At 54.0% G+C, this 22,432-nt stretch overlaps 1 protein-coding gene across 1 annotated transcript; it reads left to right on the top strand.

Annotated features, from left to right (window-relative positions):
• Positions 1 to 203: 203 nt before the first annotated feature.
• epg5 (ectopic P-granules autophagy protein 5 homolog (C. elegans)) lies at positions 204 to 20,885 on the top strand. Its single transcript, XM_047015742.1, has 46 exons — positions 204 to 331; positions 817 to 924; positions 1,171 to 1,809; positions 2,041 to 2,301; positions 2,530 to 2,728; positions 2,811 to 2,947; positions 3,103 to 3,207; positions 3,386 to 3,459; positions 3,594 to 3,702; positions 3,777 to 3,891; positions 4,254 to 4,404; positions 4,556 to 4,738; positions 5,802 to 5,959; positions 6,280 to 6,431; positions 6,591 to 6,731; positions 6,832 to 7,008; positions 7,560 to 7,694; positions 7,870 to 8,132; positions 8,248 to 8,388; positions 8,759 to 8,903; positions 9,848 to 10,045; positions 10,233 to 10,340; positions 10,557 to 10,679; positions 11,150 to 11,316; positions 11,448 to 11,696; positions 11,803 to 11,926; positions 12,267 to 12,411; positions 12,690 to 12,861; positions 12,968 to 13,130; positions 13,232 to 13,374; positions 13,550 to 13,706; positions 13,831 to 14,025; positions 14,245 to 14,458; positions 14,587 to 14,744; positions 14,890 to 15,097; positions 15,207 to 15,282; positions 15,525 to 15,628; positions 15,722 to 15,897; positions 16,330 to 16,560; positions 16,859 to 17,068; positions 17,358 to 17,502; positions 18,047 to 18,289; positions 18,404 to 18,617; positions 18,757 to 18,975; positions 19,070 to 19,184; positions 19,375 to 20,885. The coding sequence occupies exons 2-46, from the start codon at positions 877 to 879 to the stop codon at positions 19,555 to 19,557; spliced, it is 7,773 nt and encodes a 2,590-aa protein (XP_046871698.1). The 5' UTR covers positions 204 to 331; positions 817 to 876; the 3' UTR covers positions 19,558 to 20,885.
• The last annotated feature ends 1,547 nt before the right edge of the window (positions 20,886 to 22,432 follow it).

Below are 22,432 nucleotides of genomic sequence, written 5' to 3'. Positions count from 1 at the left end.
TCTGAGGCTTGTGCACTGTACATTTCTCAGTTTGATTAAGGCAAGATAGAAGTCGCCCATAACATTTGCATATTGATTCAAAAATTACAAAGGAGAACACGTTTTCTTGTTTCTATCGATGTTTTGACTAGGAACTAGGCTTTACAGCCGCGGAGTGTACCTCGGTGCATTTTGACCCCTTTCGTGTTCCTTAGAGAGGTGGAGCTGTCATGTGACCAAATATTGCGATAACAGAGTTCCTGGAATAACAAAACAAATGTGACAGCTGATATGAGCGATGTTGTGTTCCCGAATGTCAGTTGGATAGATGAAATCTTACATTGCTGTGAAGGTAAGTCGATATTACAACGTGAGGATATGACTTGTTGACACAGGCAGCAAGTTAGCTTTCTAGCTAGCAGTTGTCGTCATGGCTCGTTTGTTTTCATCGTCGAGGTAAGGGGAAAGATGAGTTTCGTTTCATTTTGTCCCGAAGGCTTTTGTCCCAACTGCTGTATAAAGCTAGGTAGCATAACAAGCTACCTCGCCTTGTCAACTCTGTACCCAGTCAGCGAATAGAATGTGCGTTAGCAGCTACATTAGCAGCTGACTGAAGTAGTGTTCTACTATAATTCTATAGAATCTTGAAAAGAAGCACAATGTGAGTTTCTCCATTCCACTGCCTAAATCAACGGATCCAAATAGTTGCTGTATGTTCTGGCACAACACCGCGTTGGCAAATGACACCCAGCGAAAGGAAAGATAAGGACATAATCACGCCACTTAGTCTTGGATAAGTCTACTCTAGTTAATTGTCTACCTCTGACCACTGACCAGCTCTTCACAGTGAACGTCATCTGAAGACTGTGAAGGGAAGGATAGAATCGCGGACCAGAAATGGAGGCTGTAAGACCAAAGAAGACGAAAGGCAGCTCAAGGCAACAGGTAAACACACAAATTCGTAAAAGCACGTGACGGTCTGTCGGTTTGATCAACCGGGAAGTGCACATGCCGACATGAGCATTTTCCAGAGATTATAGTTCAGTGAACAGTGCACAACATCAGAGCAACTCCCTCGCCTTGTGCTGTAGATCACACAGCATGCTCTGCCTTAGGTCTTTGGAGGCCTGCTGGGTGGTTCAGAGGGCTTACAGTACCCCCTATTGATGGTGTGTTGGTTCCTTTCTCCAGGGCAGGAAGCCGAGGCAGCAGGAGGAGGAGGGAGGGGCCACAGCTCCCCCTGCAGTGTGTGCTGAGGAGCCTCCCGCTCCGACGGCGCCTCCGGACGCTGAGTTTGCAGACGTCCCCCTCAGCCTGCCTTATGGGGGCTCCGGGGGCGCGGAGGAGGAGCAGGCCCCCCTCACAGAGCCTGCCTCACAGGCAGCCTCATCCACAGCCCCGCCTCTCCCTCGGGCCTCACAGGCACCCCTAGTTCCCTCCTCACGCTCGCTGTCCCCATCCACCTTGCCACAGACATTTCAGTCGTTGTTGGCGTTGTCGCCGGAGTTACCACGGACAGCCGACCAGCCGTCCGAGCTGACGGTTGCCCTGGAGACTCCCGAGGTGATGAGAGGCTCCCTGGCCCTGGAGAAAGCCCCAGCCCCCAGCGCCCCAGCCCTCTACCCCTCCCTTCCCTCGCTGGAGGAGAGCCCCGGGATGCAGCTCCGCGAGGAGACCCAGTGGGCCTGCAGGACGAGGGGGCCGGCCGTGCTGGCGTTAGCAGAGCAGGAGTCCTCTCCCCCGAGTCTGCAGCCCATGGAGCTGTCAGCACCAGAGGTGCCCAGAACCAGACTGTACCCAGAGCTGCCCCAGCTACCCCCCGAGACACAGGTACCCACCCACCGTCCGGTCCAAAACACAGTATACACACTCCAATATGAATCACCTCCTGTGTTTACTTGCCATAAAAAGGGCTTATCAGGGCACAGCCCTCCAGAATACACAAGGATGTTGATCTTAGACTGCTACGTTAAAACTTCCATAGCACAGCACCTCAGCATGTGGTTCAGGCTCTCAACAGTGTATATGTGGTCCTCCACTTCCCCCCCCCCCCCCCCCCAGGCCTTCTCCCTGGAGCAGCTGCGGGCGTGGGAGCCGGCGGGGGGGCTGCGCGCCTGGCTGGAGGGCGCGGAGGCGTGCGCGGGCCTCTTCGGCGCGGCGGCGCGTCAGGAGGGCCACGCCCTGACGGAGCTGCTGCAGAGCTACTGGCGCTGCCGGCGGCAGCTGAGCCAGTCGCACACGCAGCTGCACGCGCTCACCTCCGACTGCAAGAGCACGCAGAGCCGCCTGTGGAGCTTCCGCGACGAACAGCTCACCCTGCAGGTGTGTGTGTGTGTGTGTCTCACTTTGTTTCTATTTGGTTGTGTGTGCATGTGTGTGTGTGTGTGTGTGTGTGTGTGTGTGTGTGTGTGTGTGTGTTTAAGGGGCTTTCAATACTCCCACAACATCCCCAAGGTATCAAACTCTACTTCTTGTTCTTTGAACAGAAGGGGGTTAAGGTCTGTTGGGTTTGGTAACGTCCTGTTCCCTCCTCCCCGGCCTCCTGCACAGGGCGTGTGCGTGGACCAGTCCAAGGTGTGCGGCTACCACCGCTTCCAGCAGGCCGACTTCAGCGAGTCCGTCCTGGCGGAGCTCAAGAGGCTGTTTGAGGTGCGTGCCGAGCTGCTCCACCAGAAGGTGGCGCTGCACGCCTACACGGCCCTGCTGTCGCGGCTGCAGGTTGAATCCTACCTCTACTGCTTGCTGCAAGGTAAAACTCAACCAAACACGCACACAGTATCTCTCTCACATACACGTTTTTATACAGTGTGTGTGTGTGTGTGTGTCTCCAGCATGCTCCGACTCCCAGGGGCAGCCCTGCTCGCTCCAGCCCCTGAAAGAGGCCATCAGTGTTCTGTTCAGCTTCACGCGGAGAGTCCTGGACGACGCCCAGTTCCAGACAGACATCCACAACTGGCTAGAGAGACTGGTACTAACACTCTCTCTCTCTCTCTCTCTCTCTCTCTCTCTCTCTCTCTCTCTCTCTCTCGTTCCCTCACTCAAAGTGGTTACTCACGGCTGAACCCCTCCGTCCCTGCTGCCGTTTTGGCCAACGTCTAATGCAGTTCCCCTCCCTGTCCCCAGGTGGCAGTGCTTCTCCGGGGGGCACCCGAGGAGCACCTCTTCCTACTCAGCCACATGCTGTGCTGCCCAGCGGGGGTGGGCAAGTGGGCCGCCCCCTTCCTCCAGGTGAGGCGGCCTGGTTGTGCTGCGGCAGCAGGGAGCGGAGCTGTGTTCCACTCAGGCTGGAATACACTTGCATCGTATCTGTGAACTTTTGAATTCATTTAGCAGACGCTTTTATCCCAAAGCGACGTACGCATTGTGAGTTATCATGACTCGTGGCGTGTGTGTGTGTGTGTGGTAGATCCAGGTTTTAGGGAACTCCTCTGGGGTGAAGGACTTCATGCAGGCCCTGGCCGTCCTCATGTCCCCTGCCAGGTGAGGACGTGATGACCCTGACCTTGACCCTGTCCCTGACCCTATCCGCATGTCCCTTCATCCCTCTCTTTAAACCCAGCTCCCCCAGTTCCCCTTCACTAGCCCCTGACCTGTTGTTTCCCCCCTGACCCCAGGCACCGTGCAGAGTTCCTGAGCCACATGAAGCCCTGCGAGAGCCAGACCTCTGCCGACTCGGGCCCCGACTCGGGGAACTGGACGCTGGTGGACGAGGGGGGCGAGGAGGTACGGGTGCACGTGTGTGTGTGTGTGTGACCAGGTGTTCCAGAATCAGGGGCATGACCAGGGCTTGTGTGCAGGATGAAGACCCGGACAGCGGCTGGTTGTTGCTGTGTGAAGAGGACCTGATCTCCTTCCTGTCCCAGTTCCCCTTCCAGCAGCTCTACGCACACATGCTGGGCATGAGCAGGCAGGGTGAGCACACACACACACACAGTATACACATACATGGAGGCATACACACACTTAAGCCACAGACACAAGCAAACAGACACATCATTGTGTTTAGCCATTCTACAGACTCGGATGAAAACAAAAGGTGATCGTGCCTTTTCAGTTGGAGCCCCTACTCCATTTTGATTAGGTCATCCCCCACCACCGAGACATTTAAGTCTCGTCTTAAAACATATTTTTATTCTTTGGCTTCCGAGTTAGTTTAGGGTCACTCGTGTCGTATTGTCGTTCTGCCACATTTGATGATTTTGTAAAGCACTTTGGTCGGCATTGGCTGTTTTTAAAATGTGCTCTAAAACGAACTTGACTTGACTTGTCTCCAGGTGTGTATGAGCCCCGGGCTGTGTCCAGTCAGAAGATGATGTGTGTGTTTGCCTCGGCCTCCTCGCTGATCGAGCTCCTGGCCGTCGGCCTGCGAACCTACAACAGAGCCCGCTACCGGCAGCTGGTCAAACGCATCGGACACACCATTCGGTCAGCGTGCACACACACACACACACACACACACACACACACACTGACACACATGCATGCACACACAGTCTGTAACGGCTCTAGTGGGAAGCGATGTCGTCTGAAACAGGACGTGTGTATTCCTATGCCCCCCTCCCCCGCCCCTCTTCAGGATGACGGTGTGTTACGTCAGTGACCACTGGGCCCAGTACGTCTGCCTGAGCGGCTCTGCCCCGCCCCCACCCCCGCCCACACACACAAACACAAACAAGCACTCTCTGTCCCAGGAGAGGCTGCAGCAGGAGTACGACCACCTCTTCCTGCGGGCCGTTCTGCACGTGCTCAGAAACAAGAGGTGAGACCCGCCAGGCCGAAACACCATCGGGAGAATACCCGCAAGCTGGGAGTCAAAGGTCAACCTGTCGAACCCCATTTTCTAGAGGTTAAACAGTTCAAGTAGCTGAGCGTGGACTGACAAGCTGTCTATGTGACCGACTGACTGTTTTGGATGACAGACTGACAGGCTGTGTGCATCCCAGACTTCCAGACTGTGTGCATCCCAGACTAACAGACTGTGTGTATGCCAGACTTCCAGACTGTGTGCATCCCAGACTAACAGACTGTGTGTATGCCAGACTTCCAGACTGTGTCTATCCCAGACTGACAGGCTGTGTGTATGCCAGACCTCCAGACTGTGTGCGTCCCAGACTGACAGACTGTGTGCATCCCAGACTGACAGGCTGTGTGCATCCCAGACTGACAGACTGTGTGCATCCCAGACTGACAGACTGTGCATCCCAGACTGACAGGCTGTGTGCATCCCAGACTGACAGACTGTGTGTATGCCAGACTGACAGGCTGTGTGTATGCCAGACTGACAGGCTGTGTGTATCCCAGACTGACAGGCTGTGTGTATGCCAGACTGACAGGCTGTGTGTATGCCAGACTGACAGACTGTGTATGCCAGACTGACAGGCTGTGTGTATGCCAGACTGACAGGCTGTGTGTATGACAGACTGTGTGTATGCCAGACTGACAGGCTGTGTGTATGCCAGACTGACAGACTGTGTGTATCCCAGACTGACAGACTGTGTGCATCCCAGACTGACAGACTGTGTGTATGCCAGACTGACAGGCTGTGTGTATGCCAGACTGACAGGCTGTGTGTATGCCAGACTGACAGACTGTGTGTATGCCAGACTGACAGACTGTGTGTATGCCAGACTGACAGGCTGTGTGTATGCCAGACTGACAGGCTGTGTGTATGCCAGACTGACAGGCTGTGTGTATGCCAGACTGACAGGCTGTGTGTATGCCAGACTGACAGACTGTGTGTATGCCAGACTGACAGGCTGTGTGTATGCCAGACTGACAGGCTGTGTGTATGCCAGACTGACAGGCTGTGTGTTCCCCTGCAGGCTGGGGATCTGGCTGTTCATGTCTGAGATGCCGTATGGCACGGTGTCCAGCTCCATGCTGTGGAGGGTGCTCTACGTCATGCAGTGTGCCGAGACCGCAGGGCTGGACACGCTCTGCTCTGCCCACAACACACACAGCTCTCTGCAGGCTCTCCAAGGTACAATGACATTTTTACATTTACATTTTTAGTTATTTAGCAGACGCTCTTATCCAGAGCGACTTACAGTAAGTACAGGGACATTCCCCCCCAGGGAAGTAGGGTGAAGTGCCTTGCCCAAGGACAAAATGTCATTTTGCACGGCCGGGATTCGAACCAACAACCTTTGGATTAATAGTCCGACTCCCTAACCGCTCAGCCATCTGATCCCCATACACATCCCTACATCCCTACATACACTTACACACACAAAGGTACACACCCACACACCTGTCAGGCTCTCCAAGATCCACACTCTGACAGGTGTGTGTGTGTTTCAGATCCAGAACACCAGGAGAGGTTTGAGCGCTGGCTGGGTGAGGTGAACAGCTCTGACGGCATCTCTCTCCTCACCGCGCTCGCCCACATGGCCACGCCCACCCAGCACTCGGACCCCGCCTTCATCACCACCATCACCCTCCTCATCTACCAGGTACAGAGAGGGAAAGAGGGGGGGGGGGGGTGAAAGACAAGAGAGAAAGATATGAGGAGTGAGTGAGAGAAATAGAAAGATGGGAAGTGAGAGAGAGAGAGAAAAACCTGGAGAGAGATGCATCACCTCAACCTGTGGTGTGTGTGTGTGTGTCTGCAGGTGTCCTATGTCAGTGTGTCCACCAGAGAGATCTATTCCAAGGTGGGCAGAGAGCTGCTGGCTGCCATAGCGACAGCCCATCCTTTGATCATCTCGGTGCTGCTTGAGAGACTCAGAGAGACCATCCACTCCGTAGGCATGGTAAGTATCCCCTCCTACCAAGGTCTCACTTGGTGCCGCACCTCCTTTTGTCCAGGATGTTTCCGCAGTTGTGTCTACAAACTGTGTGTGTGTGTGTCAGGTGGCGCTGTACCTGTGTAAGGAGCTGCCTCTGAGCCTGTGGCGCCCCCTGGAGGAGGAGGTGCGTGTGATCGGGGTGTGGCTACTGCAGTACCCACTGTCTGCTGTGGAGAACAGGCTGGCCTGTGTCATCCTGGAGGGGCTGGACTGGGGCTACGCACAGGGAACACACACACAGGTAACACACACAGACACACAGGGAACACACACACAGGTAACACACAGGTAACACACACAGACACACAGGTAACACACACAGGTAACACACAGGTAACACACACAGGTAACACACAGGTAACTCACACAGGTAACACACACAGGTAACACACACAGACACACAGGGAACACACACACAGGTAACACACAGGTAACACACACAGACACACAGGTAACACACACAGGTAACACACAGGTAACACACACAGGTAACACACAGGTAACTCACACAGGTAACACACACAGGTAACACACACAGACACACAGGTAACACACCCACAGGTAACACACACAGACACACAGGTAACACACACAGGTAACACACACAGGTAACACACACAGGTAACACACAGGTAACACACAAAGACACACAGGTAACACACACACAGGTAACAGACACACTCAGACGCCCAGGTAACCCAGAAAGACACACACACTCAGACACAGTAGAGACAAAGCATGGCACACTACCCCTAATTCGGAGTGATGTGTGTGTGTGTGTGTGTTCCCCAGGATGGGAGCCTGGCCCAGACCCTGGCCCTGGTGCCCTCCCTCCACAGTGAGGTGGCTCTGCTGGTGTGTGAGGCCTACCAGAAATACCTGACAGACAAGCCATACAGTGGCCTCATCTCTGAGGGCATCAAACAGGTAGCGCCACTCTCTGCTACACACACTCACACACTCCTACACACAATGTATCACACCAACACCTATTCATGGACACACACACTCCTAAATACACACCCACCCACACACACATTCCTACACATACACAGGTAGCACCACACTACACTATATCTCTGACACTCTCTCTCTCTCTCAGGTATCTTACCTGGCCAGTGTTCTTCGTCTGGGCGTGTCCCCCGAAGCCTCCTTCAGCCAGTGGGCGTGGCAACTGTTGCTAAGACTGAAGCTCCACAGCAACGCTCGAAACCCTCAGGCGGCCTGGTCCGCCCCCGGCTCCGCCTCCCACCCCTCCCCCGAGCTCACGCACGCTCCCAGCATGCACTCTGTTCTCCGAGCGGTGAAGGGGGGCATTCCGATTGGCTGCTACCTGACCATCGCCATGACCACCGTTGGACACAGGTCTGCTCGTCGTGAATGCAAACATACGAGCGCACGTGTGTGTGTGTCTGTGCATGTCTGTGTGTCTGTGTCTGTGTGTGTGTGTGTGTGTGACTCCTCTCTCTGTGTGTCCCAGTCTGGAACACTTCTGTTCAGAGGGAGTGTGTCTGCTGAGGAGTCTGATCCAGTCCAGACACCTGAGGGCTGCTGTTCACCTGCTGGACCACATCCTGCCCCCCACCTACCCCCTGAGCTTCTACCTGCTCAACAACACCCAGTAACATACACACTCCACCCCACACAATACACACTACCCTCACCCGCCCCCCCTCACAGCTAGGATCTGCACTGAACTTACTTCTAACAACACTCCCGTAAGATACAGGACATGTGTTCTTTCATATCCTCTGTCTCTCCTCTTTCTCCAACCTCCTTTCCTTCCTTCACTCTTTTCCTCTCCTCCCCCTCTTCTCCCTCCTCTCCTCCCCCTCCTCCCTCCTTCCACTCTCCTCCTCTTCCCCCTCCCCTCCCCTTCCCCCTCTCCTCCCCCTCCTCTTCCTCTCTCCTCCCCCTCTCCTTCCCCCTCTCCTCTCTCTCCCCCCTCCTCCTCCCCTTCTCTCCCCCTCCTCTTCCCCTCTCCCTTCCAGGTTTGTGGACTGCGTCCAGCTCTTCCTGCAGTGTGACAGTGTGTGTCCCCAGGGCGTCACCCAGCAGGTCACCCACAGGGTGGCGCCACTCCTCACTGGAGCCACCTACGGGGACAACGTCCGCCTGCTCAACAGCGTCATCCAGGTACCTGTCATCCTCCGCACACACACACTCACCAGCTATCATCCAGGTACACACACTCACCAGCTATCATCCAGGTACACACACTCACCAGCTATCATCCAGGTACACACACTCACCAGCTATCATCCAGGTACACACACTCACCTGCTATCATCCAGGTACACACACTCACCAGCTATCATCCAGGTACACACACTCACCTGCTATCATCCAGGTACACACACTCACCTGCTATCATCCAGGTACACACACTCACCTGCTATCATCCAGGTACACACACTCACCAGCTATCATCCAGGTACACACACTCACCTGCTATCATCCAGGTACACACACTCACCTGCTATCATCCAGGTACACACACTCATCTGCTATCATCCAGGTACACACACTCACCAGCTATCATCCAGGTACACACACACACCTGCTATCATCCAGGTACACACACTCACCTGCTATCATCCAGGTACACACACTCACCTGCTATCATCCAGGTACACACACTCACCTGCTATCATCCAGGTACACACACTCACCTGCTATCATCCAGGTACACACACTCACCTGCTATCATCCAGGTACACACACTCATCTGCTATCATCCAGGTACACACACTCACCAGCTATCATCCAGGTACACACACTCACCAGGTACACACACTCACCTGCTATCATCCAGGTACACACACTCACCTGCTATCATCCAGGTACACACACTCACCTGCTATCATCCAGGTACACACACTCACCAGCTATCATCCAGGTACACACACTCACCTGCTTTCATCCAGGTACACACACTCACCAGCAATCCAAAATCATAAATCAAGGTTGTAGTTAATAGTGTATTGGCTGTATAGAGGCATTGTTTACGATAGTTATAATAACAGTAGGAGTATTATTCAAATCTGGCCTCCCTAACATGTGGTCTGGTTCCCTGTCAGAACCATGTGGTGGAGAGTTCCAGGCCGGGCCGTGTGGGCGCTGTGGCGGTTCTGGAGTTCTGGGTGGGGCTCCTGACCCAGCAGAACCTGTGGTACCGTGACAGAACGGTTCTGTTCCTCATGGACCAGATCTGCCGCTCCGCGTTCTCCCACAACCAGGAGGAGTGTGTGCAGAAAATACTCTACCAGCAGCACAAGGTCCAGAACACACACACACACTCGAACACGCGCACACACACACACACACTGCACACACTCTCGATCTCTTCCAAACCCGCATACCCAGTGGGATTGTTGCAGTGGCTGTTTGAAGACGTAGTCTTGCTCTCCCTTCATCTTTATCTCTCGCTCCGATCATCATCCCCTCTCTCTGCCCCTCTGGCAGAATGCCTTGGGTTACCATGGAGACCGGGGTCTGCTCTCCGCTCTGGTTGGATGGATTTCCGGGAACGCCACGCCCTCTTTCGTCGAGGGACAATCACTGAGCGGAGAGGTGAGGCGTGTCCCGTTGAAGCCCAGAGACTTCGCCTTTAGAACGTCCTAGAACATTGGGATTTCTTCACAGAGCCACTTAACACCTCATCAGCAGTCGTATTGTTCTGCTTCACAACAACTCCAGCTGAGCCTGCGAAAACTTCTCAACGAGCTTGGCCCATCTCTAGAACTGACCCCGCTCGGTGTGTGCGCATGCGTGTGTGTGTGTGTGCAGGTGTGGTTTGCGTGGCTGGTGCTGAACATGGAGGGGCTGTTTGAGGAGGACTCGCAGCTGAGGCGCTGTGTGGAGAACGAGCTGCTGTCAGACACCAGCCTCACCCCGGACCAGGCCCTCAAGGTACACACACTCAGACACACACACACTCAGACACACACACACAGACACACACACTCAGACACACACACACTCAGACACATACACACTAAGACACACACACTCAGACACACACACTCAGACACACACAAACACACATACACACTCAGACACATACACATACACACTCAGACACACACACTCAGACACACACACACACACATACACACACACTCAGACACACACACTCAGACACACACACTCAGACACCCACATACACACTCAGACACACACACACACACATTCAGACACACACACTCAGACACACACACTCAGACACCCACACACACACTCAGACACCCACACACACACTCAGACACCCACATACACACACACATACACACTCTCTATGGTGGGACATGGCTGTTTGTAATGTGTCTGTTGTTCTAATGTGTGTGTGTGTGTGTGTGTGTGTGTGTGTGTGTGTGAGACAGAAGGCCCAGCAGCGTCTGAAGCTCCCGGTCGCTCCCTCTCTGCAGAGGATGCAGGTGTACCGCTGGGCGTGTCAGGCTCTGGCCACGCCCCCTGACCACCCCATCCTCCCGCTGGTGTGGCAGAAGTTCCTGCAGCTCTACCTGAGACAGCCTGGACCCGAGTATGGGTAGGACACACACACACACACACCTTACAAACACACACACACACACTTCAATCCACACACCAAATGACCCCACTCAGTCATTTCCTCTCTGACTTCAATGGGTGTGTTTGGTGTGTGTGTGTGTGCTCCAGGCTGGATGCGGCCGGCTGTATCGGCCGCAGGTTCTTCCAGGCCTCGTCCCAGGCCAGCCTGCTGAAGGAGCTCAGGCAGAGGCTCCAGGAGGTGTCGGACTTCCACCACGCAGCCAGCCAGGCCCTCAGGGTCCCCCCAGCCGCTCACACCCCCTCCCCAGACCCCCCGGGCCAGGGGGAGGACAACCCTGGCGGCTGCCCCCTGCCCCCCTACCTCACCTCCCCCCAGCTGCACACTGAGCTGGTCAGGTAGGGCCGGCCGGCACGCGCACCCGCTTCCTGGACACCCACATCTTCTATTACAAACTCGCCGACACTGCGTTTCCTCAGGCCTGCTGTGATTGGTCGTTCCCAGGTTGTTTGGTGTGTTTGCCGTGTGGTTGGATGACGACACGCTGCAGAGTAAGGAAGTGTACCTGCCGTCTCTGCCCCAGCAGTACGACCCCCACAGACTGGCCAAGGTCATGCAGCGACACCAGGTGTGTGTGTGTGTGTGTGTGCAGACTGGATTACCAGTGCGTTCAGTATTATTAACCAGTACTATGTGCTGTTTTGTATTCATTCGGCAAGCTTTTATCCAAATCCACATACATAATTCAGCATGTACAAAAGATACAAATCAAGGCTTTCAAGTGCATAGATCTAACAGTATTTCACTGGTCAGAGTCGAGGAACGGTCTGTATTTACCAGAAATAGTGTAAAGTCACCTCATCTCAGCTACCAAATAGACTCACAGACCATCTCAGCTACAGTGCAGCAGCAGTGTTGAGGGCAGGCTTGACAGACTGCTGTGCTGTGTGTGCTGTGTGCTGTGTCAGGAGCTGTGGCTGGAGTACGTGGACCAGGAGAGGGTCCAGTACGATGCAGAGGAGGTGCTGGCTCTCTGGGTCAAGGTCAGGAGTGAACCCCCCACCCTCCAGACCAGCCAACAGGCCCTCACTGACTGCACCAGCCCCAGTACAGGTACACCCTCACCTGGCTACACCAGTACAGGTACACCCTCACCTGGCTACACCTGTACAGGTATGCCCTCACCTGGCTACACCAGTACAGGTACACCCTCACCTGGCTACACCAGTACAGGTACACTGTGTGGACTGGCAAATGATGAACTTTCATTCCATTTCACATCTCAAAACAAGCATGTGATAGACATTCTGCATTCAGTTGATTGAGAATCGCTCTCTATTAACCATGTGTTCTTTGTGTGTGTGTGTGTGTGTGTGTGTGTGTGTGTGCAGCGAGGGAGCGCATCCTGTGGAACCTCCAGAAGCACCCGGTCCCTCGCGGGGCTCCGGAGCAGCAGCAGCAGAGCCCCCCCGTCCCCGAGGTGCCCCCCTCCTGCCTGAGTCGCCCCAGCGCCGCCCTCAGCCTGCTGCAGCAGGACCTCAGCACCCTGCAGGACCAGGCCCGGTACACACACACACACACAGATACACACACTCACACACACCAACTCACAGGTACAGACAGTATGTGGTTGGTGCAGTGGTTCCTAGTGTGTGCGTGGTGCCGGCAGGTTTGCGGTGTCGCGGGAGGCCCAGCAGGTGGCGCTGGAGGGAGAGCTGCTGGAGAGTCTGCCTCTGCTCTACAAGAACAGACCAGAGCAAGTCAGCATGGCGCTGGAGTGTCGAGGCAAGGCAGGCCAGCCGTGTCAGGGAGCAGCGCATATTACTGTCACGGTATATAAACACACAAGCACACACGGAGTGCTGTAACGGTACGAAAAACACTCCCTCACAAGTGTTGTGTGTTTTGGTCGTGTGTGTGTGTGTGTGTGCAGTGTGAGTGCGTGCAGAAGCAGGAGGCGGTGCAGGTCCAGATCACGTCTCTGCGGAGCGACGTCAAGAAGCTGCAGACGGAGGCCATGACTCCGCCCCCTCAGAGCCTGGCTCAGGCCGCCGTGCACACGGAGAACTTCATCACGTCAGTGCTCTCACACACACACATTACACACACACACACACAATCACTCCGTACACTCACTCACATCCACTTACATACACATAGACACAATACAAAAATGTCTATTTCATTTCTTATGTTTCTCAGGTGAATAAACGGTTATTGTGTGTGTATGTGTGTGTGTGTGTGTGTGCAGGGCTCTGGTGAACCTGTACAAGGCCCGCCCCTCCCCCGCGGTGCAGAGTGTGGGCGTGGCAGCGTTCTACCAGGTGGTCTCCTTCGTGTGTGAGGACACCCTCCGTCACCCCCCCACACGCCAGTACCTGTCCTCCTGTGTGGAGATACTGGGACAGGTACCATCTCTCTCACACACACTCACACACAGACTCTCACACACTCACATATACAAAGATTTCTCAAGTGAATAATCCATCATTGTTTTCATGTGTATACGTGTGTGTGTGTGTGTGTGTGCAGGTGTTCATCCAGGGCACGCAGGCAGAGTGTGCTCGTGTCCTGAGCACCATCCTGGACCAGAGGCGCCTGTGCCCCCTCATCTCCCCCTTCTTCACCCCCAACGCCGCGCCCAATCAGCTTGTCTCCCTCTACCAGGACGTGGTGACGTCACTGCACCCCGACAGTGCTGACGTCATCTTCATGCTGCTCACCAAGGTCAGCGCCGCACGCAACTCAGCATCCACACAACATCAACGCTGTTCCTATAAAACACTGACACAACATCAACACTATTCCTACAAAACACTGACACAACATCAACACTATTCCCATAAAACACTGACACAACCTCAACACTATTCCCATAAAACACTGACACAACATCAACGCTCTTCCCATAAAACCCCCACCCCGCCCTGTCCTCCGCCCCTCCAGTTTGACCTGTCCCTGTGGCTGAGCGAGGCCCAGCCGGTGTTTGGCGAGCGGACCCGCCTGCTGGAGCTGCTCCACGGGGCTCTGTGTGTGTGCGGCCGAGAGCCCGACCCAGAGCTGCTCACGCCCTTCCACCTGTTCACCCGCCACTGGACCCTGCTGCTGCGACATCACTTCCCTGACCACTACAGCGACTGCCTCCGCCTGCTCATGACCAGTACGTGTGTGTGTGTGTGTGTGGTGTGTGTGTGTGTGTGTTTAAGCATACAGTACTATACACGCTTGCATGTAAGTCTGTAGAGAAGCCTAGGGTAGAACATGTGTCATTGTGTGTGTATTCACCAGGTTGCTCAGACCAGTTGCTGAGTCCAGAGTGTTGGAAGGTGACACTGCGTGCTCTGGGCTGTTCCGCCCCCCTCCGCTCTAGCAGCGCCCCCCTGCCCCCCCCGGCCGACCCCCCAGCCCCGCCCAGCAGAGCCCCCATCAGCCTCTCCCCCCAGCTGGTGAGCCCCTGCACCCATGTTATCCAGCAAGGCCTAAAACAATGATGATGATAAGGAGGATGATGATAAGGATGATGAATATGAAAGTGGGAGGCGACCCTCACGGCCCTGTCGCATGTTCTGTTCTCCTATTGGCTGGCGTCAGGTGGAGGAAACCGTCGATTGGCTGAGCGACTACTTCCTGCGCAGTCGTCTCAGTAAGGCGGACCTGCGCAGCTTCGGCCTCTACTCTGCCTGGACGCCCTACATCAGCGAGGTCGCGGCCTTCTGGGGCCATCTGATTGGCTGTCTCATCGACCTGCAGTTCAGCGTTTGCGTCAGGGAGCCAGTAGGGAGCAGCAAAGTCCTCAAAGGTACCAGCTAGACAGGAGTGCAGTTATCAGGACTGTTAGAATCAGATATGACGGCTTGATTTATCCTAGTTTTTCTTTACCTCTCTCTGTCTCTCTCTCTCTCTCTCAGGCCTTCAGGAGCTGCACAGTAAGATAGTGAGACTGTTCAAGCCCTGGATCCTGGCCCTGGACACAGAAGATCCCAGGTAGACTCCTTCTCTCCTCCACCTCCTCCCTCCTCCACCTCCACGACCTCCTCCTTCCACAACCTCCTCCCTACACTACCTCCTCCCTCCTCCACCTCCACGACCTCCTCCTTCCACTACCTCCTCCCTACACTACCTCCTCCCTCCTCCACCTCCACTACCTCCGCCTCCTCCCTTCTGACTGCCTTGCAGAACTGCAACTTACTGTAGACTTGCTTCTGAAAATGCCCTCCCTCTCTCAGTCACCCCAGGTGTTATCCTTGGCTGGAGTCAGACGCCAGTGCAGCAGCCTGTCTGATGGGGCTGTACTGCCAGCTGATAGACACACTTCACTTCAAGTTCAGAGGTGTGTGTGTGGGGGGGAAAGCATACAACTGTTTGACTAGGCTATTTTCATACGTGTCTTTTGGGGGTATTTATCCGTGTGTGTGTGTTCCAGATCGCCTGCTCCCAGGCCAGAGGGGCCCTCTGTGGCTATGTGCCATGCAGTACTGCGAGAGCTGCACCTCCCCACGCACCCCAGAGCACCTCCTGTACCAGTACCACGCACACCTCCGCCCCCTGCTCTGGAGACACCTCCACCCCGACACCCACCTCATGGAGCAGCTCTTCAACGTGAGCCCCTCACCCCCCCCTGACCCCCCTGACCTCCCCCACACTAACTCCAGCCCCCAGCTAAGGGGCACCTGTTCAGTCGGAGATCTGACTCTTCTGTTGCCTGAATGGAGGCTGGGAAGAGAGGTTAAGATATTGTTGGGGGACTGTGGTTATTAGGCACAAACTGTTTGGGTTTGGGTACACAGCTTTTGCACCTGTTACAGCAGTGTAGCTATGTTGGTCTGCGGTACTACAACATGCATCTCAGAACACCTTGGTTTGTGCATTGGTCGAATTGGGGCCTTTTGAACGCTCTTCTGAAGCTTCCCACACCATAACTCCACCACATAAAATGTTTGTTTTTCCATTGTGAAGTGTTGTATAGGTTGGCTTATTAGCAGGACCTTCTGTGTGTTTCTGGGTCTCACATCCGCCCCCCCCCTCTCGCAGGTGGAGAGAGGAAGTCCAAAGAGCTGCTTCCTGTTCCTGGGGGAGGTGCTGTGTGAGGTCAACTGGGTCAGCGTGCTGAGTGACAGCTTGCAGGCCCCGCCCCCCGGGGGTCTGTACCCCCCTGTGGCCCCCCCAGGCCCGCACACACACCCCGACACACACACCATGCTGGTCTACCTGCTCTACATGCTGGTCTTCCTCACCAAGGAGGAGCCTCTGCTCAGCCAGCCAGTGAGTACACACTACCAAGTATACACTACTACCAAGTATACACTACTACCAAGTATACACTACTACCAAGTATACGGTACTATTAAGTATACATTACTACCAAGTTTACACTACTACCAAATATACACTACTGCCAAGTATACACTACTGCCAAGTATACGGTACTATTAAGTATACACTACTACCAAGTTTACATTACTACCAAGTCCACTAAAATTGGTGTAGACTGCTACCCAGTGTATATACTATACCAGGTCTATCTAATCATCTCTCCTCTCTCCTTTTCTTGCGCCTCCAGGACTCCCCCCTCCTGAATCTATTGGTTCAGTCCGCCTCCCTGCCCTGGCACCAGGTGGACCTGTCCTCCTACCAAGGCATTCTGGGTTATGTAGGCAGCCACTACCCTCCCTCCCTACTCCTCAGCACCGACTCCGCCTCTCAGCTGCTGCTCCAATCGCTGCGCAGTGCTGGCGGGCTCCAGCCACGCCCCCATGGGACTCCACAAAGGGTGAGAGAGAGCACGGTTTTCATTTTAGCAATAACTGTTTTGTAAACACACTTACAAATAACAATGCAGTAAATGTCACACAGAGCACTACGCTGTCCTCCACAAACACGTTTTGACTACCTTTGACAGTTTTATTCCAAATATAATTGTATGTATAATATGTCTCTGTTTCTCTCTATGGCTTTTCTCTCTCTCTCTCCGTTTCCCTCCCCATCTGTCTCGTTTGGGGTCTGTTTCTCTCCCTCTGTCTCTGTGTGCCTCTCCCTCTCTTTTCCCCCCTCTCTCCCAGGAGGAGACGGAGAAGGCGGGGGTGTGTGTGTGCTGGTGTGTGCAGAGCCTGGTCTCTCTGGAGCAGGGGGGCAGCATCAGCCTGGGCACCCTGGAGACCCAGCTGGAGCTGCTGCTGGAGAACACCGTGTCCTTCAGCCCTCCAGGTAACACACACACACACTCTCGCACACTTACGCTCACACACTCACACACACGCAGACTCACATACACTCAATCTAGCTATCAGTGTGTTTGCATAAGAGGCAGTGTTTGCTCCAGATGACGAATCACAAACATGGACAGGCCTGCCAGAGCAGCATATTCTACACAAGACGAGCAAACTCTGATATTAAACAAATGTGAAGAATTTGAAAATATAATCAAGGATGAAAGCAACACCGTTGCGGCTGCCAAAGGCAGGAGGGAAAGCTGGCAGAACATTGCAGTGTGTGAATGCAGAAGTTACAAGGCTCATCACGATCACCGCCCTGTCACTAAGGCACAAATAGATCTGACTATTATTACAATCGTGTATTCCATTAAATCTATGTGGTACTTAGGTGTATTCTTACGCCGTGTAAGACAATTTTTGCCCCTCTTTCTCTCCTCTCTTTTTCTCGCCTTCTTCTCCCCCCCTTCTCTCTCTCTCTCTTTCTCTCTCTCTCTGTCTCTCTCTCTCTCTCTCTCTCTCGCTGTCTCTCTCTACAGAGGTGGGTTTGGAGCAGAGGCACATGGCCTACTGCAACCTCTTCTGTGATTCGCTGGCTCTGCTGAACCGGGTGGGCGTGTCCACAGGAGAGGCTCTGGCGGCTCGTGTCATTGGGTGGCTGGATAGGAAGGGGAGGGGCTTCCCAGTGCTGCCGCTCCTGACGGCCTCCTGCCGTTGCCTGGCATCCGTGCGTCACATGACGCGCATCACGGAAGCCTGCATCACGGCGTACTTCGCTCATGGTAGGAGGGGCAAATGTATGACATCATATCCTGACACAAAACACTGGTGGGATAGTTAAACCATGTCCTTATTTCATTGTCTGTCTCCCTCCCTAACTCTCTCTCTCCCCCTAGCGGAGGAGGAGCCAGTTAGCTGGGGTCCCATCCTGGCTTCATTGCAAGTGCCCGAGTTGACGGTGGACGACTTCCTGTCCGAAAGCCAATCAGGTTGCAGCTTCCTGACCCTCTACGCCTTCATACTGCAGCGCCTCAACATGGAGCACACTGTAACCAATGACAGGAGGACGCTGGGCCTGCTCAACACGTGGACCAATCAGGTGTCCCCCAGGTCTGCAGTCCCAATCCCATACCTACCGTATATAGCTCGTTTGTGGCATGAGAATGCGCGTGAGAGTGCATGCGTGAGAGAGTGAGTGTGTTTCGATTGTTTGTTCACACATCTCTGGTGTGTGCGTGTGTGTGTGCAGTGGTCCAGGGGACGAGGCCAAGCTGATGCTGTGGTGGCACAAGATCCTGACCGTGTCCGTGGAGCTGCTCCGGGTGCAGACAGAGCAGGGCGAGGCGCTGGCCGCCCTGCCCGGCCTCAGCAGGCTCCAGGCCAGGCTAGCCCTGCTGGGGGAGGAGAGGCTCAGCTCCGGCCTGCTGGCTGCCATCGGACTGGGCCGCAGGTCGCCTCTGTCCAATAGGTACACACACACGCACACACGCACACACAAAGGTCAGATGTCGTGTATGTGTCTGCTGTTAACTCTGTGTGTGTGTGTGTGCGTGTGTGTGTAGGTTCAGGGTGGCGGTCCGCAGCCTCGCTGCGTTCCTCTCGGTCCAGATCCCGTCAGAGAGCCAGCTCCGTCTTCAGCCCGGCGCTGAGCTCCAGCTGTCCCCGAAAGCACAACAGGTACACACACACACACACAGCACCGGCCCCTGGTATATTATGCCCTGGTCTAACCCTCAATGAGAATCTATCTCTGTCTCTCATTTGCTGCCTTTTTTGTGTGTCTCTCTCTCTCCCCCTCACTCTCTCCCTCTCCCTCTCTCTCTCTCTCTCCCCCTCTTTCTCTCTCTTCCCCCCCCCATCCCTCCAGTCCCTGGCCGTGTTGGAGGCCATGCCCAGCAGTAAGCAGTACTCAGACCTGGAGGACTGTGTGGGGAAGGCCGTCCTGTTCATTCGCTACCCAGGACACTGTCTGAGTGACGGGGCCAAGCTGCTGTCCCTGCTAGCCAACCTCCTGTACCCGGAACTCCGCTACCTCAACATCATACGCTAGCCCCCCCTCCCCGCCGATGCAGACAGCGCCCTCTAGTGAGCTGGATGTCCCAGACGGCACTCTGTCCCAGCCCTGCGAATACACTTACCCAGTCCAGACGATATTTCAGTGTGGAAATGGATTGTGCCGGAAGGTCTGAACTGGAGAACCATAAACTGATTGGGCCAGACTGGACAAACTGTGGGGCCTTTTTTAAGTGAAAGAACCGGAGGAGTGTTGCTATAAGTACCAAGTGCTGATGTTTTAACGTGTGATTGGAAACTATCAGCTGTGTCAATCAAACCGCTTGAACCAGAGCGTGGATCAAAGAAAGACAATTATTCTATGCCTTTCTCTCTCTCTCTCTCTCTCTTTCAAAATCCATGCGTGCCATGTTGCTTTTCTTCTGCAATGCTGTCGCCTGTTTGAATGACTTCAGCTGAATCTCCTCCGCTGTCTGTGTCCAATATCAGAAGTATTTACGAGTGACATCATCACTAACTCTGAACTGGGATCTGCCTCTGATGTTTGAGTGTGACTGACACGACCATGTTTGGCATTGGAACTGACTTTAGGTCAGCTTTGTCGGAATGGAAGTGAGCAGTTCTATCAGTTATTTCCGAGCATTTAGCGCCAAGAGTTTGAAGACAAAACGATGTGCCAGTTTAGTCCTGAGTACAACCAGAACCAGAAGTGTGACAGCTACACTGAGGAACTCCAAACATTCCTAAAAGAATGTTCCAGTTCTCTTTAGGCTGTCGCCACAGTTCCAGAAAACGAGAGGTTAGTAGATGTCGTGTTTAAGAGAGCCTACATGTTCCTGCTGTGTCAGGGCCAAATCTACAGTTTAGTAGATCATCACCACATATTACAGACACCTAACACGCTTGCAGACCTTAATTTATGATATTTTAAACAGCGGTAGAGTGTGTTTGGACTCTAGCACTTTAGCTGTGACACGTCAGCGTGCTAGTCCTCACCAGTATGATTTTTCTTACTTGGTTTCCTGACTGTTGGAGCTATTTCACTGTACAGTTGTGTGGACATGCCTTACTGCCTGTGTAATGTGCTTGTGGTACGTTTGTGTGTGTGTCTGTGTGGGCCTGAATTTGTCAGGTAAGTGTGTCCCTGGACGGGTGTTGCCCACCTGAAGACTCGTACCTGAGTGTATGTAGGCTACATTAGCAGTTCAGACCCCACCCCTCCCCTCATCCTAACCAGTTGGCCTGTACATATGACAGACAGAGGAGCTATTGAACACACAATGGTGGATGCATGTATAGGATGGGCTCTGAGATCAATCCGTCGATGAAATAAACTTTAGCTGATTACGATGTGGTACTACTAAACTATTGTACATTGCTGTTCTGTGTGTGTAGATGTGTGTGTGTGTGTGTAGGTGCTGTGCATGTGGGTGTAACCTCTCGTCTAGCACCCGGCTGTCTGGGAGATGCGTGGCGTGTGGGTGGTGTGTACATGGCGTGTGTGTGTGGTGTACGTGTGTGTGGGTGGGTGTAACCTCGTCTAGCACCAGGCTGTCTTGGAGAAGGGAGAAGGGGATTTTTCAGACGCCGGCTGTCTCCATGGTTACAGGATGGGTGGATATCCCTAGGAGGAAAGAACGGGGTGATCGCAGTTCACCTTGTGTGAGACACACACACACAGCAACACGCACACAAATACACACACTTTTAACACGTGCACTAATACTGTTCTTCTCCTCAGACAGCCTACACACATATCAGAATATCTTTCAGACAGCACACACTTACAAACACACACACACCCTCACACACACACACACACCCACGGGGAGTTCCAGACTGAGACAGAATGTGCTTTAAGGACACAGTTTTGTCTAGGAGATCCTGGTGTTGTCATGGAAACGGATGTTCGGTCCCCTACAACTATGCCCAGAGTGTTTCTGTTCACTGACACACACACAGACAGAGACAGACAGACTCCAACATAGACCCTGCTAATGGGCTTTGTACCGAGCGCTCAGTCTGTAGCCTCTCTCACTCTCACCCCCAGACATTTGCTTTTGCCATCGCCACTCTCGATGTTTCACCCACAGCACAGTGGGGGTGCCTGACAGGACATGATGTGTGTGCGTGTGTGTGAGAGAGAGGGAGCTCGACGTGGACGGTATATCAGCTGTCTGTCCCACAAGGTGCTTGTCAGAATGATGTGTGTGTGTGCTGTGTGAGAGAATACATGTGTGAACGCGACAAACATCCCTCACCCTAACCCTAAACCTTGCGTGTCCTGGTTGAGCTGCTACTGGTCTGCCGCAGCTCTCCTCTCTCTCTTCTCTCTCTCTCTCTCTCTCTCTCTCTCTCTCTCTCTCTCGTTCTACTCCTCCGTCTTTCCTCTCTCTCTTTCCACCTCTCACTGTCGTGCGCTTTTTCGAGCCTCCGTTCCCTCCTTCCTGGCTTCCTACCTTCCTGTCGGAGGTGTGCATCGGGGTGACCAATAGGAGACCGAGCTGACCCCACACACCTCCGACCTGTGATCTCCTGACGGCACCTTCCTGTGTTTGGGGGTTTACAGAGTTTGTGTGTGTGTGTGTGTGTTGGGGGGAGGGGGGGTCTGTGTTTAAGCAGGAGTTCTTTGAAGTCAGACACACTCCTCTCCCTTGAGTCACCCACTTCTGTCACACCTCTTCATAACCCCGGGAGAGAGGGATGACTCAGCCCAGCCTGGCTCGCCCTGCAGGGCCTGTTCTCTCTCTCTCTCTCTCTCTCTCCCTTTCTTCATCGCTCTCTCTTTTCTCCATCTCTCTCTCCCATTTGCTCTCTTCCTCTCTTTTTATCACCTGTCTGTCTTTCTTTCTCTGTCGCTCTGTCTCTTTATCTCTGTCGCATCTCTCTACGTCTCTCTCTTTCTCCGTCTA

This window comes from Hypomesus transpacificus, unplaced genomic scaffold, assembly GCF_021917145.1.
Source record: "Hypomesus transpacificus isolate Combined female unplaced genomic scaffold, fHypTra1 scaffold_31, whole genome shotgun sequence".
Classification (NCBI taxonomy): Eukaryota; Metazoa; Chordata; class Actinopteri; order Osmeriformes; family Osmeridae; genus Hypomesus; species Hypomesus transpacificus.
The sequence above is the reverse complement of the archived record's forward strand: the minus strand, read 5'-3'. Positions and strand labels throughout refer to the sequence as shown.